Raw genomic sequence first — 20,790 nt, 5'->3', positions numbered from 1 at the left:
ACAAAACAGTCATAGGCACAGATGACAGAGGGGAAAGGTTTTGGAAAACAGAGTGCTCTGTAGACATAAGGAAGCACTGTGCGGTATTATACGGACACGTTAGAGTTTTGTTCTGATGATCATTACCTTTTTTTAAATAATTTTGTTTATTATGTTTGGCCATGCTGGGTCTTCACTGCTGTGCCGGGACTTCCTCTAGGTGCTGCGGGCTGGGTGCCCTGTGCGGGCTGCTCACCGTGGTGGCTTCTCTGGTTGCAGATCACGGGCACTGGGCGCTCGGGCTTCGGTAGCTGGGCTCCCAGCTCCAGAGCACAGGCTCAGTAGTGGTGGCCCATGGGCCTAGTTGCCATGCTGCACGTGGGATCTTCCCAGACCAGGGATTGAACCTGTGTCTCCTGCATTGGCAGACGAATTCTTTACCCCTGAGCCACCAGGGAAACCCTATCATTACATTTCTGATGTCACACTTGAAGTTCCCACATTAGTTACTGATGTGAAGGAGAAAACACATACGGGTGAACTTTGGATGGAATCACGTAGGCTCAGAGTCAACATCAGGCAAAGGTGCCTTTAATGGTTGCTGCTCCCCGTTTTCTCCATTTTTTACCCACCTTTTATTTTGGCCCTTTCATCAGGGGGTCAGGTGCATTCTTCTTCATTGTCTCTTGTTATAGAGGCAATAATATATTTTCCCGCTGACATGGTAGTATGTTCCCAGCAAGTTCTCAGGAAACTGAATATTGTTTTACAAGAGAAGGAGGAGAGCAATGATGCACCTCCTAGGATTATGTAAGATGGAAGCATCAGGAGAAATTGTGTGAAGGGTACACAGACCCTCTCTGTACTTTTTCTGAAAATTCCTGTGCTGCTGCTGCTGCTGCTAAGTTGCTTCAGTCGTGTCCGACTCTGTGCAACCCCATAGATGGCAGCCCACCAGGCTCCCCCGTCCCTGGGATTTTCCAGGCAAGAACACTGGAGTGGGTTGCCATTTCCTTCTCTAGTGCATGAAAGTGAAACGTGAAAGTGAAGTCGCTCAGTCGTGTCCGACTCTTCACAACCCCATGGACTGCAGCCAACCAGGCTCCTCTGTCCATGGGAGTTTCCAGGCAAGAGTACTGGAGTGGGTTGCCATTGCCTTCTCTGGAAAATTCCTGTGACTTTACAATTATTTCAAAATAAAAAGTTAAAAAAAACAATGGTGGATTTGTATATGACCCGAGCCATGCTCTGGAGGGCCTTCTGCAGTCCCTTAATTTACCCCCAAAGCAAATGCCTGAGGTCAGCAAAGAGGCAGAGGTGACGGGTTGGCTGTGACGGTCAGCCACACACGGCACGCTGGTGGAGTTCAGGCCCCTCCCCACACCCAGCAGACTCTGCTCCCGTCTCTTGTTCTCAGTGCAGACTCCCCAGCCCTCCTTCCATGGGGAACACCACCACCTCTTCCCCATCCCCTGCCCTGCTTTGTTTTCCTTCATACACTCACCGCCTCACCACACCCCGTACTTCCATATTTTATTTTCTGTCTCCTTCCTCTAGAAGGTAAGGTGCATGATGGCAAGGAATTTTTTTTTTTTTAATTTATTGGTCCATCCTCATCACCTAGAGCAGAGCCAGGCACCGAGCACGCGCTCAGACCACATTTGTTTGATGAACGAGTTTTTTGTAGAAAACAAAAGCTTGAAAATAAGCCATTTCCCCAAGAGAGAAGTAATTCGAATCTACCCATCCTTTCACGCGAGTGAGCCTGACTTTGAACCTCAGACCTTTTTTCTTGTGTTCATACTTCAGATAAAGAAGACGCTGCTGATAGGATCTGAGAGGAAGGAAGCAGTGCCTGCTGGCAGGGCTCTGCAGATGACATTATAAATTGTCCTTCTAGAAACCGGCCTCCCCGACGGCTTCCAGAGATGGATCACCTCACCCTCCTCTTGGCAATTCTTTATGTGTACACAGGTAACGATAATGTCTTCATTTAAAGAATTTACTCCTTTTTCAAGTCTTATACTGTGACACGTTCAGAATTTATGATGCTCTGGGTTGGTCTAGATAACTTCTCACTTGTTCAGAAAAACTACAAGTTGCGAATGCCAATAATCAGCAGTGGAAACCTTTTTAGGCTAAGGTAGAAACTGCCAGTCTTTACCGTGATCCCAATGTATTTATAAATATTTATAAGACTATCTTCCTAGGTCTAGAATAAGTTTCTGATATCTCTCTGGTGTTTCAGTCTAATTGAACTCACGTGATGACATGTCTTTCAGTGCCATGTGAAGAGATTTTTTGGGACACGACTGTTAAACTTGCTAAGAATATGACCCTAGAATGTGTATATCCATTAGCGGACACTGTAACCCAGATGGAGTGGTTCAAGATTAAGACGGAGAGAGAGTCCATGGCCATTTTCAACCCTGCATTCCATGGGATCATAAGAGAGGCCTACACTGATAGGGTCTACTTCTCAAATCACACCATGGCCTCTAACGACATGACCCTGTCCTTCCACAATGCCTCTGAGGCGGACGTGGGCTTCTATGCCTGCCTCCTGCATACTTTCCCACACGGAACCTGGGAGAAGGTGATACAGGTGGTCCCACCAGGTAAGTGACGTTTTCGTTTACCTTTTCACCCACCTCCAATATTTGGTTCTACGAAGACCATGTAGCAACTGTGAAATGCCTTACCCTATTTTTGTGTCATTTCCCAGTTGCATTTCTAGATTCTATATTGTTGTTTCAAAGAAATAATACTGTGAATCAATTCCATGTTTCTTAATGTGCTATCATCTTGTGAATTCAAATGTCATGGGAGAAAGCACAGGCTTTACCTTGCCTTGATGAGAACTTGAACCTCAGTGAAGCTGCTGTGGACAGTGTTTGGGTTCTGGGGCCAGTCACCCGCTGTGTGGTGGTCCCATTTCCTTTTGCAAGACTCCAAGTGCTTCAGCTCTGCGCATTCAGTCCTTTCTGTGGCAGCAAATCTGGGTTTATTAGTGAGTCCTGGGCAGGGTTCAAGCCCCGGCTCCCATTTTCTCTTCACCCAAGTTTCACTAGAGAGGATGCTTTAGAAGTTGCAAGCTGTCATTTCAGGAAGAGTCAAATGAGCTCTTTAAGCGTTTCCTGCCACGTCTGCCAGCGACTGTGGTTCAGTGCTTGGTGAGTGAGTGAGTCCTGCGAGGAATGCCCTCATGGATGGGGTATTATATTTGGAAAAACTCGGTTTTAAAGCCTTTACTTCCTTTATAACCTTGAATTAGCTGCTCAGTCTGTCTGAATCTCAGGTTCCAAAACAGCAAATTGAGTTAATAGCTCCATTCTCTTTGTTGAATGGTTTAGGGATCAGATATGTAAAGAACTTGGTCCTCGATAGCCGGGGAATTATTATTATTGGTAGGTATTATTATTGCTTGTGCTTTTACTTTATTTTTAAAAAATTTAAACAGTTTTTCTTCTGTTATTTTTGGCTGTGCTGATCTTCATGGCCACGTGGGCTTTCTCTAGTTGTGGTGAGCAGGGTCTCCTCTCTCATTGCGGGGTGCTGGGTCCTCCTTGCAGTGGCTTATTGTGGCTCGTGGACCCTGGCACGCTGGCTTAGTCATTGTGATGCACAGGCCTGGTTGTCCCATGGCACGCAGGTTCTTCCCAGACCAGGGCTCAAACCTGTGTCCCCTGCATTGGCAGGGGGATTCTTTACCACTGGACCACCAGGGTAGGCCTGTGCTTTTGATGCAAAATGACTAACGATGAAATTTTTAGATAGACTGGGTAAGGCAAACGTTCGGGACTGTGTTTCCTGTCTGGTGTCTCTCAAGTTATATCCCAAACAGACCTCCAGCAGAGCACATCATATACCACCTGATACAATGCTTTCTTCTTAAGGAATCTGTATTATAAATGAACAACTTACAGTAGTATATAGGAATATCTAATGGTCAGGAGGTGAGACAAACTTCCATGTGTTAGTTTTCCCTTTCTCTTTAGGTGTAGCTAAGCTTAAGAATAATTCTGTGCGTATGAATGAACCTTACAGAGTGTCAGTCAGCAAAATCTCTCCTTAAATACTCACTTATTAAAGACCTCATTCGTCACTCAAGCTCTCATTTGCTGGTGAAAGCTGTTAAAAGCTGTTTGCACGTCTTCAGTGTCTCGTCCACTCTGATGAGCCATGCAGGTGGGGCAGGGGATGACAAGGGTCTTGGGGTGAGCTCTTGGACGCATGGCCTGAGCCACCTGGGCCAGAAACCGATATGCTTCCCCACCCTGCCTTGGGTGGCGAGATTTTGTAGTTTGGGTTCCAAGTCAGGTATTCTGATCTCTGTGAAAGAACAGTCAACTGAAAACAGGTGCACCTGAAACTGACCCAACACCGTAAACCAGCTGTACTCCAGTGAAATGAAAACGTGAAAATACTGTGTTGTGAAGCAGCAGCAAGGTAATATATTTTTCACGGGTGTATGTGAGATCTGTACAGACTTTTCTGCTTCTTTCAAGGTCTTGATTCAATAAGATTTATTAGCACTGTCTTCTTTATATGAAAAAAAAAAAACGCTTTGTATAAAAGTTTGTATTTTTCTGTCTCTAGAACTGACATGTCTATGCTCAATTGTCTTAAAATAACCGCTGTGAGTGAGAAAGGCTTTTCTTTAAAAAAAAAAACAAAACAGGTAGAGCACTGGTTACTAGGGCGGGGAGGTGGGAAGTTGGGGAGATATATGTTGGTCAGAGAACAAAGTTGAAGTTACATAGATGGAATCAGTCTAGAGACCCAATGTACACTGTAAAGACCATAGTTAATGTCATCATCTTGAACACTGGAGGTTTGCTAAGAGAATAGATTTTGGGTGCTCTTCTCAACAACAGCAGCAAAATGTAACTGTGGGGAGAAGATATGTAAATTAACTTGACTATAGCAATTATTCCACATATCATTTTGTGGTATAGGCCCTAAATATATACAATTTTTATTCGGAACAAAAACATGTAGCTTGACCTCTTCTGAAGGTTTAAGGATACAGGGTAGCACTAAATTATTGAGAACTAAATTATGGTTGCCACCCCAAGGTAGGATTTTTAGCACCATGTATGAATGACTTTGGCAATATTTTCCCTTATCCAGATTTATTTCTCCCTGTTGTTATTTTGAGGAAAAGGGAGATCTCTGCCGTATGGGACTTTTTCAGAAACTGTGGTGAGATTGTCAGTCAGTCATCAGTCAGAGAAAGGCCAACTCTCCTTGTTGCCGGAATTCTGATGATGGTATTCTTAAACATATTTTGCTGTTGTTTTTGATCATTTATAGTTTTAAAGGATAGATTGCATTAACCAGCCGGTGAGAGTATTTCATTCACTTTTGAGATTTGGAGGGTTTCATTTTTTCTTTTAAGCTAAGAATGATAGTGAATTTATAAAATATAGTAGCTATATTTCAAAATTAATCTTATATATACTTAAGCTCTTCCATGCATGCTTTATTTTTTAGAACTTATTTATTTATTTACTTTTGGCTGTGCTGGGTCTTGCTTGCCATGCGTGGGCTTTCTCTAGTTGCAGCGAGCAGTGGTACTCTCTAGTTGCAGTGCACGGCTTCTCATCGAAGTGGCTTCTCTTGTTGTGGAGCGCTGGTACTGGGCCTGCAGTCTCCAGTTGTTGCTCCATGGGGCGTGGAATCTTCCCTCACCAGGGATCGAACCTATGTCCCCTACCTTGGCAGGGGGACTCTTAACCAGGGGACCACCAGGGAAGTCCCATGTGTGCTTTAGTACATGTCAGGGTCTACAAACATCACCTGTTTGTATAACGTAGAGGGGTAGTTATCTATTTAACAGTGAAAGATTGGACTCAGAATCCAGAGATCTTCATGTGTACAACAGATTGTAAGATCTTTAAAAAGATGAAAGAATTGAGCCACGTGCACTCTAAATATACAGATTTCTCCTCTTTACTGAAAGTTGATAGTGGGCGAGGAGCTCAGTCAACCTTACTGAGGTCTTCTCGTTTAACTCCCCCTCCTTCCCACTTGGATGTAGATGTAACTTAGATTTGAGGGTGAGGACACTGAAGGGAAGTGAGGTCTACTGATCTGTCCAAGTTCTCAGGCTTTGTGTCCACTGGATTGAGTTACAAGTAGAGGTCAGGAAGTGCCGGCTCAGGGGACACGCGAGCAGGCAGGGGCTGAGGGGACACCCATCATTGCTGGTCCCTGCGGTCCTTCTCCTCCTTGAATTTTCAGCACAGAGTGGAAAAGCACGTTGAAGATCTCATTCTGGATAAATGATATTGTTAGTGCAAAATTATGTGAAAATGTGCGTTCCCTTCAGAGCAGGCATTTCTTAATCAGTAACTGATTTAGAGCATTTAATGGCAAGAATGGCTGCATTTATTTCAGTGCCTCATGGAAAAATATACTGAGGCATCTCGAGAGGGCAGCCCTTTCATGGAAGAGTTTGTGAAGGAAGTGGGGTTGTGGAGAAAATGACTGTGTAACCCACGTGTCTCTGGCTTCACTAGTCAGGGTGAATGTAGTTATATTGATGGAAATGTCCCCCCAAATATGTCATGCACCTCAAATACCCCACCAGCTAACTCTGACCAGGTTAGCTAAATCTGACTCATGCCAGGTGTGCATGAGGAAGATACTTATCCTCTGGTTTAATGCTCATGAAACAAGGTGGGGTCGGAGGTAACGTGTTCCCATTCTGTGTGTGCTCAGTTGCTCAATCATGTCCGACTCTTGGCTATTCAACGGACTGTAGCCCACCAGGCTCCTCTGCAAGAATACTGGAGTGGGTTGTCATTTCCTCCTCCAGGGGATCTTCCCAATCCAGAGATTGAACTCACATCTCCTGCATGGGGAGGTAGGTTTACCACTGTGCCTCCTGGGAAGTCCAAATACAGCTGAGGAAACCGAAGGGTCATTAGCCAATTCAAGGTTGCCGAGTTGCAACACCAGGGTGAGACCAGGTGGTATTTTCAAAGAATGAAAAGGAGAGCTGGATGCCAGCAGAGTGGGTGTGAACAAGGAGGCTTAGGAGGAACAGGTCCTGCTGGACTAGAGAACTTGGAAGGATCTTTTAAAAAATTATGATATGATTGCTGTACAGTATGATATAAGCTGGGCTTCCATGGTGGCTCATACAGTTAAAATCTGCCTGCAAGCCTGGAGACCTGGGTTCAACCCCTGAGTTGGGAAGATCCCCTGGAGATGGGAATGGTAACCCACTCCAGTATTCTTGCCTGGAGAATCCCATGGATAGAGGAGCCTGCTGGGTCAATGGGTTTACAAAGAGTTGGAACACAACTGAGGGACTAACACACACACATGCACACACACATATGATATAAATCACAGGCATACAGTGTAGTGATTCACAATTTTTAAAAGTTACACCTCATTGATGGTCATTAAAAAATATTGGCAATATTCCCCTGGTGGCTCAGATGGTAAGGAATCTGCGTGCAATCCAGGAGACCCAGTTTGATCCCTGAGTCAGGAATATCCTCTGGAGAAGGGAATGTCTACCTGCTCCAGTATTCTTGCCTGGAAAATTCCATGGACAGAGGAGCCTGGCGGGCTACAGTCCATGGGGTCGTAAAGAGTCAAACACGACTGAACAACTAATACTCCCTGTGTTGTACAATATATCCTTGTAGCTTATTTAATACATAGTACATTTTTACAAGGAATTTTTTAGCATAGCCTGGGGGAGGGAAAGAGAGAAAATGGAGGGAAAAAAGTGGGGGTGCTGATGGCCACGAGAAGGGCATGGGGAAGTCTGATTCAGGCAGATGGAGACTGGATGGTGTGACTGGAGGGCAGACTGGAGGGACTGTGATGGTGGGACCCTCTCTCTGCGCTCACAGCAGAGGTTCTCTATGGGCCCAGGTAAGGTTTTATACAGTAGATTCTGTGTTTAAAAAAAGAAGCCAAAGCCCACAGAGCAGCAGAAAGTCAGAGAAGAGCCTGGAAATATTGGACGGCCCAATGTTGCTGTGCCTGATGGAGTTTGAACTTGACTCTGCAGTGTAGACCATCGGAAGTCTCTGAATGTTTTCAGAGGGAGACACATAATAAACCAGTTTTTTCCCTCACTACCTACATTAAACTCATTGCAGCCTTATAGAAGGGGAAGAGTTGAAGGGCAGGTGAACAAATATTAATAATATTTTATGAGTTGGAATGCTTATCCACGGGTGACAGGAGTGCGAGTTGGTGGATCTATTGTGTTAATGGTGATGGTAATACTCAGGGCTCTTCAGAGAAACAGCGTCAATACCGTGTGTCATGTGATTTTGGATAGGGCGGGCCAGCAGGTGGAGACCCAGGAGGACCCAGTGATGGTGCAGATGCCACCGGGAAGCACCTGCTGAAGGCGGGAGCGGGGCAGTCTTTTTCTTGTATTCAGACCTTCAAGTGATTGGATGAGGCCCACACACATTAGGGAGACCAATCTTCTTGCTAAGCAGTCACCAATTTAAATGATAATCTTAACTAAAACTGACTCATTGGAAAAGACCCTGATGCTAGGAAAGATTGAGGGCAAAAGCAGAAGAGGGCAACAGAGGATGAGATGGTTGGATGGCATCACTGATTCAATGGACACAAACTTGGGCAAACTCTGGGAGATGGTGAAGGAAAGGGAGGCCTGGAGTGCTGCAGTCCGTGGGGTCACAAAGAGTTGGATACAACCTGGCAACTGAACAATAACTTAACCAAAACCATTCTCCAAATTAATACCCTAAATTTAGCTATCACATCTATTTGGAAAATGATACTGCTTTAGTTAAAGAATCCGATTCCTAAGACCTAATCATTCCACCCCATTGTGTATTCTGGGGATTGCCCACATGTGGGAGACATGCCTGAGAAGGTTTAGGCAGCAGGTCGCTGTGACAGCCTGCAAATGAATGACTGATCACGGTGCTCCCCGACCAGGATGAATTTGGGGAACATCATGTGAGAGGAAAAAAGCAAGGGTTTCTGGAGAACACATAGGGTACGATTCCTTTCCTTTACAGTTTAGAAACATGCAGGGCTAAGCGATATGTTACTTAGAGATGCACACATGTGCTGAAACTCTGAGGAAAGCACAGGCTGGAAAGAGATGGAGTCAAGGAGAGACACGAGGGTCTTCAGAGTTCCCAGTCAGGTGTTTTTCTTATCCAGGAGCTTTGTTTCCCATCTGTCTTAAAAATGTTTTATGAAATTCCTCTCAAATCTATTGAATTTCTAATAATAATAAAAAAACAGTGAAGAAGAATGCACTTGCGATTTTGAGCAGTTCACAGATAATTATCTAAATTAAGGGTGAGATCTTCATTCTGATTTGGGCTAGAGGTCCAGAAGAGGGAAAATGGTCCAAATTTTTATGATCCAAGGGCTGAAAAATGATGGTTTCATTTAAAAAGATGGGAACTTAGGAGATGGCTTGTCTTGGAAGAGAGGAAGTAACTGCAAATGGTTTCAAATACATTGAGTTGAAAAGTAGCCTTTGACCAGTTAATGGATTGGGATTATGGAACAGAAAACCAAAAGAAAGTTGAGGACTGAAGACATTTGGATGATCACCCAGCACATGTGAAGACGGCAGTTAACCAATCAAGTTCTTGTGGGTGGGAGGAAGCTGAGACCATCACGTCAGAGGATGGTCACACTGAAGCTGGTGGGGAGCATTCGTGTTACAGACTGGAGAGGGCCGGGGGCGGGGAGGGAGAAAGTGGGGGACTCTCAAGCAGGACGGGGGCTCTTGGTGTGGGAGCTGCTGTGTTCATGGCAGAGGTGCTCTGTGTCATTGTATCACGCAGGCTTCTCACCCTGTCTTCTTCGGCACTCCAGCCCCACCTGCTCCCATCTCAACTCGGACAGTGAGGGTGTTCCTCACTGTCTCCTTCCTTTTGTTCTTTCCTGGGTGGGATGAGACTCCCTGTATGTCGTCCACATTTGGCCTTACTACTACTACTACTACTAAGTCGCTTCAGTCGTGTCCGACTCTGTGCGACCCCATAGATGGCAGCCCACCAGGCTCCCCCGTCCCTGGGATTCTCCAGGCAAGAACACTGGAGTGGGTTGCCATTTCCTTCTCCAATGCATGAAAGTGAAAAGTGAAAGTGAAGTTGCTCAGTCGTGTCTGACTCAGCGACCCCATGGACTATGGACTACCAGGCTCCTCCATCCATGGGATTTTCCAGGCAAGAGTACTGGAGAGGGGTGCCATTGCCTTCTCCGACATTTGGCCTTAGATGGGTCTTATTGCTACGCCCGTCAATGTCAATATTTGCTCTTGTCTTGCCAGTTGGTTTTTCTAAAGTTGGGGTATCTTTAAATTTTATTTAAAGCTGGAAATGGGAAAGTGGCCCAGATCTGGCAGGTAGACCTGGCTGGGCTGATTTGTGGGACTGACATCACTCACCCACTAATTCACTCATCACGGCTTTATTGAGAGCCTGCTCTATTCAAGATAATGTCTGTGCTTGGGAAATTAGAGAGACACGATCTTAGCTCTAAACCGTACACAGAGTATTAGGGGAGATAGAAGTTGTGTATTGCAAATTATAATTTAAAGCCAAGAGTAAGTTCTATTTACTTTCAACCGGGAAATTCAGGATAAATTTCCTGGAAACAGGGAATTTGAAGTTCACCCTGATGGAGGTAAATTTGAATATTTGGATAAGGAGATAGTAGCATTCAGGAGAATCACTTCAAATATTATCTAAAAAGTAGACAACTTTGGCTCTGCTTTAACCCACTTTGCAAGACAACACCTAGGCGTGTGCTTCTCTGGTGGCTCAGATGGTAAAGAATCTGCCTGCAACGCGGGAGACCTGGGTTTGATCCCTGGGTTGGGAAGATGCAGTTTATTCTGGTTTACAGTTCATGGCTTGGTTTATTTCAGCGTGTTGCTGACTTAATGCTTAAAGAGGCATAGGAATCCAGATGTATGTGGAAATTATATTTTACAATCTATCTCAAGATATTTTCATACTCTCAATTCAGCTGGTGTGTTATCTATCCCAAATTCAGAAGAAAGGAAGAAAACAGAGACACTAACACTACCTTATATATTAGTGACAAGAGGTGGAGGAGGAGACTTAGTCTAAAGGCTTCTTTGTCGTTCAGTGGTAATTCCAGACGGGACTCAGAGGCCACAGGAAAGGGTCTTTCTTACTCTCCCGTTACAAGTGTCAGCGGACACACCAGCATGTCTCCTCCCTGCCGGATCCTTTCAGTTTTGCCCATCAGATGCATGCTCTTGCTTTGAAGTTGGATTTTTTTATTTGTTTGTTTAAGTGAGGTAGAAAAATTCTTTCACATTTACTATTGAAAGAATTAACAAATGATTACTAATAGATAATAATAAATGATATTAATAAATACCAAACTCTCTTAAGGTCCATTCTTACAAGCTCAGAAGTAAGTCATGAGCGTTTCCCCATCTATAGAACTGTGTGTTGTACACGTATATGAGAAGAAAAATGGGTTCTCTAAAATGTTACATTTCAGTAGTTTTTCATTTAAGGAAGGGAAAAAGATATTAAATAGTGTCAATAAGAAATAGCCAGCTGAGGAAAGCAGAAATATTTTAAAGGCTGAGAAATCTCACTCCTTAATGAAATAAAATAGCAGATAGAGGAGGCAGACGATAAAGAGCATCTTAAGACGTGTGGAGAGCGAGTTCACGGTCACTGCACTTCTCCAGGGTGAAATTAATGGGAGCCTGAAAGTGGAACAGTCGCCAGTACGCGGGCCATGCTTGCTTCTATTGACTCGCTCTCTGGTCGCTAAACCTAGAGGAGATGCTTGAGATTCACCATGAGATTCAACTCTCGGCCTTCGGGGTAGAGCTCTGTAATAAAAAATCAAAAAGGGAGACATAAAGAACGACTCTGAAACAAGGCAATACTGGATTTGTATACAAAATTAAACTCAACAATTGAGTGGCTGGTGAAGTTCAGTTTTGTTGTTCTCCAGTCGCTCAGTCGTGTTCAACTGTGCGACCCCATGGACGGCAGCAGGCCAGGCCTCCCGGTCCTTCACCATCTCCCGAAGTTTGCTCACACTCATGTCCGTTAAGAGCCATCCCGTCCTCTGCCTCGGTTTTAATGAGAGTAGTTTTCTCTGTTCATCCATCCCAGGGCACAGACCTCTCTCTGGGGTGTTGCCTGTGAGCCCTTTTGGGTCACTCAATCCCTCCCACTCTGCCAGGCCTCTGCATCCCTGGAGAGAATGGTCATGCAGGCTTGTGGGAAGATGCACCCAGGCCGTCCAGAGCAGGGGACGCCACTGGCTGCGTTCCTTGCCAGCGGGCGTTTTTGTTGACTTCACAAGCCCACTCCTTCCTTGACTAGCTGCTCTCCTTTCCCAGGGTGGGGGATGGCTTTGGCGGGACCGCAGGAAGGTGCGCTCCACTCGCCTGCGGCCCTCGGAAATCGCCTTAGTGCCGCGCAGACACACAGCTCTCAGGTTTCCCTCCTCCAGCTCACACCTCTTCCTGTCGCTCGTGACCACAGCCCTTCTCTCCCCAGCGCTCAGGTGGCTGCCAACCGCAGCCTCTGGAACACGCTTCCTCTGCCTGCCGAGTGGGTGCAGCTGGCGTGTGGGTGTGAGTGCAGGGTGGGGACTGTGGCTTCAAGTGTGAGTAAGAGCCACCCCCTCCACTACCCCTGGGTTAACTGGAACCCCTTCAGCCCACACACGCCGAGACCCTCCCCTGCACCATCTCAGCTTCTAGATTCTTAAAAAAAAAAAAAATTCCTCCCATCAAAGGGTGAGAAGGTGTGTTCACTGCACCTTCTCGTAGGATTAGAGGTGGTGTCAGGGACCTTCAAAGAAACCCTATGGGGACAGGCATCCTGACAGTACTGACTGAGTATAAAATGATACTTTTGCATTTTATTAGATAAAAATGCTGGATTTTGGATGTTTAAAAGTGGAGAAATGAAAATAAATAACTGAAGCAAGGGGAAAGGTCAAGCTCTCAGGGCCAGGGGCTTGAGACTCTGCAACCCACTGTCTCTTTGAGCTGATGCTGGGGCAGGGAGCTGGTTTAGTATAGACAGAAAAATCACTTGGTCTCTAAGCTCTGCCTTTGGTTCCTGGTTTTTGTTTTCATTTAGTTTTTATAGGGAGGGGAGGTCGCAAGCAGGATGGTTCTTCTGTTCCTTCAGGCACATTTCTGAAGACAGTTAAGATTTTGAAACCATTAAGAATTTTAAAGTTTATCAAGTCCATCCTTCAGGGATCAATGAGAAATTATTCCTCCAGGCACCATCTCTTCTCCTTACTCCACAATAGTTTTAATTAAATAACGTAGCTGATGGGGCTTCTGCTACTTCCCTGGAGAGATTATTCACTACCCAATAAATCTCAATGTGAGAAAATTTTCCCTGACTTCAGCTATTTAACCCACTTACATTAAAAAAAAAAAAAAGTCTTCATAATCTGCCTAGAGAGAAAGACCTGTGTTCCATAGAAGATTGATAGAGAAAGCTTTCTAAGGACGAAGATATTAGATGCAGAATTCACATTTAATAACTCTGTGAATAGCCACATGCGTCATACCTGCTGGGCTTAGTGGGGCCGGTGAGAATGGTGTCTGAGCATGAATTCTGTTCTGCGTTTCTGTGCACCGTTTAACTACCGGAATACTTAAGGAACTTAACAGTCTCATTTTGGCAAATTACCTCTTAAGACCATATTTGTCCCATTTCTTGCCAGGCTATGTGAAATCCTGTATGCTATTAATACCAACACTGGCATTTCCAGAATAGTGTACCAAAGGGGCATGCCTGTGTACAGGATAATTTCCTTCTTGACATAGAAAGACCCCAAGACTTCAGAAAATTTTAGATCATCTACCTAATCTATTCCACTAATGGACAGAGTACATTTATTTCTCTTTACAAACTGGATGCTACTGTTGAAAGTGGATGCACCTACCATTTTACATCTGAGAAGCAGCCGGGGATTCTGTACTTGTCTCTGAGGTAAAGCTCAGCGACATTAGCATATGTCCCCCAATGAGATTATTTTGTGTCCCATTAGCTTGTGACACCACAATTCTCAAGTTATGTCCCTGCTATCTTTTAAGAAACATATTTGCTCATTTAAATAAGTCAATAGCATATTTATTTAACATGGGACTTGCTACTTCTTCCTCCCGTTTTCCTGAAATCCTACAAATGTTTCCAGAAAGAATGAATATTTAATAAGAAGGAAACATTTCTAATCACGGGCATTGTGTTTCTTTAAGCTGACACAGCGTTTGAATTTTTATTCTTAACACAGTCCTGACTATTATGTTTTCAGTGAAAGTAGTACAGCTGAACCAGAGGGCTAGTTATTACACCTTACTGTTGAAATGACACTTTGAGATGTTCTTCTTTTATTGGATGAATGTTGATAACAGTAATTTAAAGCATTTTAAGTCCTCTCTGAAGATACTGAATAGACATTTACAGTTTGCTGTGAGGAGAAGGAGAGATGAGTAAGAAGGTCATTATTTTCGAGAAGTTTATAATCTAAGACAGGGAAGTAGGTCCTATGTGTTATGTAAACACATGGACCAGTGACCGTGATGTCCGGTGGAAGCTGATGAGTAGCGGAGAACAGCATGTGGGGACTAGCTTACCGCTTGGGGGACCTTGAAAGCTGTCTGCACCAACTGGGAATCTAGGTATGATTCCAGGGGAAAATGCATCAAGGGAAAAATCCCATAAAAGGGAAACACTCTTTGTATTTGGGGCAAATGAAAAAGATCACAGGAGTGGAGGAAGGGCAGTAGTGGAAGGTGTAGCTTTGAACTTCTTTGGTGTTTAATAAAGTTTCCAAACCGTGGAAGTAGCACGTCAGTCATGATTGCAGCCATTATTTGGGACCATTCCTGCGGCTGGTGTGTGTGGGATCACTTAGAGGCAAGGCAGGGAGAAGACAGATGGGAGACTAGGAAGCAAGGGGAGGGAGTGTGCATGGCCACCAGTGCACAACCAGATCAAGCTTTCCCCTCCTCAGGTGTCTGCTTCCTGCCCCCTTCCAGCTTCCCTTAAGTACATAGTTATGGAATGTTGGCTGTGCGAGGTTTGAGGGTACACAGAAATGTCCCAGTCTCTGATCTCCAGCTTAGGGATCATTTTTAATGCCATTCAATATACAGAAGAGGTGCTGGTCGTGACAGGGTGGTGGGGATAGTAGTGTGTGTGTGTGTGTGTGTGTTGGAAGAATGGTTGTTGGCAGGGGAGGGGGTCATTCAGGAAGCCTCAGAGAACAAAAGATGCTTGAGCTTACTCATAGAGGGAGGTTATAAACCTCTTAGGCTGGAGGATGACTGAGCTGTTTGCAGGATAGCCCTCCTACTAGAGGGAGCTCGTGCTAATAGTCGTTGTTGTTCAGTCGCTTAGTTGTGTCTGACTCTTTGCAACAACCCCATGGACTGCAGCATGCAGGCTTCCGTGTTTTTCACTATCTCCCAGAGCTTGCTCAAACTCATGTCCATCGAGTCAGTGATGCCATCCAACCATCTCATCCTCTGTCAAACCCTTCTCCTGCCCTTGATCCTTCCCAGCATCAGGGTCTTTTCCAATGAGTCAGTTCTTTGCATCAGATGGTAAAAGCACTGGAGCTTCAGCTTCAGCATCAGTCCTTCCAGTGAATATTCAGGGTTGATGTCCTTTAGGATGGACTGGTTGGATCTCCTTGCTGTCCAAGAGACTCTCAAGGGTCTTCTCCAACACCACAGTTCAAAAGCATCAATTCATGGTAATAGTACAAAAAAGCAAATTGAGACTGTATGCTTGGGTGCCAGGCTGCTGAATTAAGCCAGAGTGTAAATTAGTTTCAATGGCTAGTGATACCCAGGGGCAAGCCTGAAGGGGCAGAGAGCAGCAGAGAAGAAATTTGTTGTTTTCTGCAGGGGTTCCAGGTTTTGATTTGGAAGGAGTGGGGGCAGTTTTCAGAATACTCGACTTGGAGCTGTGTGTGCAAGGCCTCATTCGGGCTTAGAGTGCAGCTTCTTTGCTGTGGGGCGGGAGCGAGGGTTCACTCTGGTTCCATCTTTGTGTCACAACCATACTCCATTCTAAGGGGTTCTACTTTATTTATTTTCTTTTAGGCAATGAGGAGCTGTTAAGAATTTTGATTAGTTGAATGGTTTGCAATTTAGAGAAATCAGACAAAAGTCTACAGGGGGTTAGAGGTGAGGGGGAAGTACGGAGGCAGCGGTGGGCTGAGTTGCATTCCCCCCAAATTCGTATATTAAGGCCCTGATCCCCGGTACCTCAGAAGGCAACTGTATATGGAAATTGTCTGTAAAGAGAGAACCAAGCTCAGATGACATCGCGGGAGTGGGCCTTAATCCAGTATGACTGCTCTCCTGAAAGAAGAGGACATTGGGATGCAGACGCACGCAAAGCCACGGCCACGTGAAAACCCGGGGAGGGCAGCCTCAGGAGGAGGACGGCAGACTTCCTGCCTCCAGCCTTGTGAGAGCACAGAGCTCTGTGGTTTAAGCCACCCAGTCCGCAGCAGAGTCATGCAGCGGCTAGAGAAATAGGTCAGACAAGAGAGGAAAAAGAGTTACACTGAGGCCACAGAAGTGGGGCTGAAGCAGAGGGGGTGTATTTAAGAGAGAGTCCCCTTTTCTTTTTGGTTGTTTAGCATTTATTTCTTTTATTTTACCGGAGGATAATCACTTTACCGTGTTGTTAGTTTCTGCTGTCCAACAGTGTGGGTCAGCTGTGTGTATACGTACGGGACCCTCCTCCGTGGGTTTCTCTCCTTCCCCAGCCCAGCCCACCCGCTGGGTCATCACAGAGCACCAGACATGACTGAACAACTGAACTGAACTGAAATGACATTTCTAAAACATAAACTCACCCCCCAATCTGTTCTGCTCCTAGTCTCTGTCACTGGCGTCACCATCTCTGGTTCTTTTCTTTTTACCTTATTTTCTCTTATTCTTCTTATCTAAGAGGCTAGACTTTCAAAAGAAGTATCTCATCCTTGTATCTCTGTCCTTATTGCGCTATTATTTCTCACCTCTATGTATTTTTTAAAAAGTTTATTCATAATTTAGATGTGTTTACATGAAGGTCTGATCTGAGTAACATAGCCTGTCATCTTCCCAGAATGACAGCATCGTTGCCCCTGTTTTTGGATTCTGGACCTGCCAGGACTGTTTCCAATTATCTGTGCTCTACATGCAGATAAGGGGTACCTGACTCCTTCATTGCTGATCACCCCCAGATGAGGCAGGCAGTCTGCTTAGCCTCCCCGTTTCTGGGAGTGAGCTCAGATAGTGGCTGTGCAGCAGGAGAGCTGTGGAGTGAATGTCAGGTGTGAAGAAGGAGGAGGGCACTGGAGTGGTTCCCAGTTTTAACCTGAGATCCCGGGCAGACAATGCTGCCATTTCCTGAACTGGGGTGTATGGGGTGAAGGGACGGTCTGGGATGGGGCTGAGTGGTTTAATTCTGGACATCCGAGGGAAGCTCTTTCTTGTAGGCAGGAGGATTTTGAGTCAGAGCCCAAGAGAGAAGTTGGGTTGGAGATGTAAGTGCGGTGAAGCCCTGAGCGTGCAGAGCTTTGGCTGGTGATTCTTTTGCATCAGTAACTGTGGTTTGTTGAATGTTTATTACGCGGCAGCCCTGGGCAGAGTTAAAGGCTTTACATGGATTCTTTCATTTAGTCCTTGAAATACCCCATGAAGTAGATAGTCTTAATATAGAATTTTGAAAATGCATTAAAGCAGAAAGTGAAGGACAAACCATGAGAAAAAGAACTTAGCACATAAGGGTGACTTGGTAAAAGAGTGTTAAGTGGACAGGTAAAAAGCATTTATTCCAGAGACAATTATGTGAAACAGAATGCCTTCTTCTGAATAACTTCCTGAAGTGCAAAGTTCTTTCCTGGGTAGTAAGTAGAGATTTGATTTTCCCAGGTGGCACAGTGATAAAGAATCCGCCTGCCAATGCAGGAGACGTGGGTTTGATCCTTGGGATGGGAGGATCCCCTGGAAGAGGAAATGGCAAGCCCCTCCTGTATTCTTGCCTGAGAAATCCCATGGACAGAGGAGCCTGGTGGGCTACAGTCCATGGGGTCGCAAAGAGTCAGACACCATGACTGAGCAACTAACTTTCATTTCACTTTCTTCATATATAAAATAGAGTTTGGAGTACTTTGAGGTGTAGTTTTTTCCCTAAATAATTTAATTATTTATATTAACTTCATTCTAAAAGATAAATAGAGGAGATTTTTTTTACCCCCAAAGTTTTCTTTCCATTGGGCATTTATTAAAATATATCTAACCACTTTTGTGCATAATTCACAGCTTGCTAAAATACTTTGGTAATTCACCCCACTGGTTTGTTATTCACACACAGAAAGGTTTAGTGTCATCCACAAGGATGACATTTTGTTATGATATCTGTTAGCACATTATTTGCGAATATATTGTGAGTTTAGTACACCAAGTTCCTAGACACATTATTCATAATACCCAAAAGATGGAAGCAACACAGGTCTCTGAGGAGGGATGAATGGGTAAGCAAATGTGGTAAAGACATGCAGTAAATGCTATCTAGTCTTTAAAAAGGAAGTTCTTACACATGAAATTATCTGGATGAACCTTGAGGATATAATTCTAAGTGAAATAAGCCAGTAACAAGACGGCAAATCCTGCATGATCCCTTTTTATGAGTTACCTAGAGCCGTCAAATTCATAGAAACAGAAAGGAGCGGGGTGGGGGCCGGGGGAAGTTTAGTGGGTGCAGTACAGAGTTTCAGTTTTGCAGGATGAAAAGTTTTGTGGACTGGTTACATAATGGTGCGGATATACTAACATTATGGAACTGCACACTTAAGGTGGTGAAAATGGTCACTTGGATGTTATATAAAGTTTATGACAATTAAATATAAATATAGAAATAGCATGTATTAAATACACAATAGTGAGTTTAGTTACAGGATTAACTTATGGGCAGTTTCACTGTTGACAGTTTTCTGTTTAGAGAAATTCTCGCTCCTGTTTGTGTGGCTTTTTGTCTTCGTGACGGTGAGAACGAAAATGGATCAGTTGGCAGAGGACTCTGGGTTCCGTGTCTGCCCTTCTTCCTAGTACTCCTGTGACGTTGGGAAAGTCTCTTCCTGTATACTCACCTATAGAACGGGGATAATAATGGGTACCTAGGGGGCAGGCTTGAGGATGAATGAGATCACGTGTGCAAGGCCCTGTGAGGTCACAGCAGATCCTGGGTACCTGGTGGGCACATTGGATTCCCTTCCCATGTGCCCTAGAAGGTTGTATCTTCTTGTTCTGTGTCAAGAGCATTTCCACAGTGCTAGAGCTCTAATTTATATATTCACTCAAAACTTTGATACAGTTCCACGTATTTTGGCATCTAGTATTACCACTAAAAGTCTAGAAACTCTGTTACCTTAGTGATTTTTAAAAATAAAATTTGAATGAAGTTTGAAACTTCTAATCCAATACTGAGGATATAAAGAAATATTATGTTGTACCCCCCCATTAACATGTGATACAATATTATTAACTAAAGTATAGATTTTCAAATTTTAAAAACAAAATTTTAAAAGCAGATCATATACCTTGATCCCAATGGAAAGATATCTACAAAGGCACTGTATGAAAATATACCTGTAAAGAGCATAGCAACTCCCTATTTTACAAGTTTAGTGAGAGAATTAAACCAGATAATATAAATACAATGTGTAGGATTCAGTCAGTATTACAGCGGTACAGTGTAAGGCTCAATCAGTATTACCTATCATCACTAGTACCTGTTATATATGGAAAGAATAAAGGTTCAGCACTAATGTTAGAACTGATGCTGTTCATTAAGTAAAACACCTGATATATAATAAGCACTCAGTAACTAATGGCTGAGTAAATGAATTACTGAGTCTAAAAAAAGAGACTATTTCCACAATTGCAGAGTAGGCAGTTACCAGTTGCCAGGCAGCCCATCAGGAACTTGAGATAATGTGATGAGTGAGAAGAAATAGCTCCTGCCCTCATCCCCTTTATATGTCCGTAGGGGAGAAAAACAGGTGGTCTTAGATGGTAGTATGATAGATGTTCTGATGCAGAGCAATTCGTTGTATGACAGATGCTCTGATGCAGAGAAATGCCAAAGGGGGCTGTCAGGACCTTTAAGACTACCCTACTTTTTCCCATTGTTCAAGCTGCCGGCAGGGGTATCTGATAATGAAAGGGGGGTAGGAGTTGGCCAAAGAGGGAGCCTAGTAGGCATGTCCTCTGTGGCAGGAGCAGCATGCATAGAGGTCCAGAGAACAAAAAACGTGTGAGATGGTAGAGATGGGAGCCCACGGTCCTGGAGGGTAAAATAGGAGGTGGGGGTGAGGACAGGTCAATGGGAGAGGCTGGCAAGGACCAAACACGACTCAACGCGGTGTGCCAGGTGGAGGGGTGGGCGACTGAAGGGGAGGGGGAGTGGATTGGGCCTGGTGGGGAGGGGTTTGCATGGAAGAGAGACTGCAGGGAGCACAGGCTGGAGGCTATTGTGGTAGCACAGCCGGAGCAGGTGTGACTGCACTCAGGGCGATGGGCGTGGAGAGCAGGGGACATGCGTGACAAATGTTTAGGAGGTAGAACTGACAGGATCCAAAGCCTGATTGCGTGGGTAGGGAAATTCAGAATGGCCCTGGATTTCTGAAAGCTGGGAGAGTGGGAAGGAGTCAGTTTGGAAAGGGGAATGTGGCTCTGCAGTATCTGTGACTAGAAAGTGGAGAAAGAAGTTCTGGAAACCTAAATCGGTGCATCCATCGGTG

The 20,790-nt window shown here is 44.7% G+C and overlaps 1 protein-coding gene across 2 annotated transcripts in view; it reads left to right on the top strand.

The window, feature by feature from the left end:
- The window catches only part of CD226 (CD226 molecule), a 104,589-nt gene that overhangs the window by 22,380 nt on the left and 61,419 nt on the right, over nt 1-20,790 (top strand). For both annotated transcript variants that reach the window (XM_044934495.2, XM_006061279.4), the window contains exons 2-3: nt 1,789-1,953; nt 2,262-2,597. In XM_044934495.2, coding sequence (XP_044790430.2) covers nt 1,908-1,953; nt 2,262-2,597 — 382 coding nt within the window. In that variant the 5' untranslated portion in view covers nt 1,789-1,907. The remainder of the gene's footprint in view (nt 1-1,788; nt 1,954-2,261; nt 2,598-20,790) is intronic.

This window comes from Bubalus bubalis, chromosome 22, assembly GCF_019923935.1.
Source record: "Bubalus bubalis isolate 160015118507 breed Murrah chromosome 22, NDDB_SH_1, whole genome shotgun sequence".
NCBI classification, from domain to species: domain Eukaryota; kingdom Metazoa; phylum Chordata; class Mammalia; order Artiodactyla; family Bovidae; genus Bubalus; species Bubalus bubalis.
This window is presented reverse-complemented; position numbering and strand designations above follow the sequence as displayed.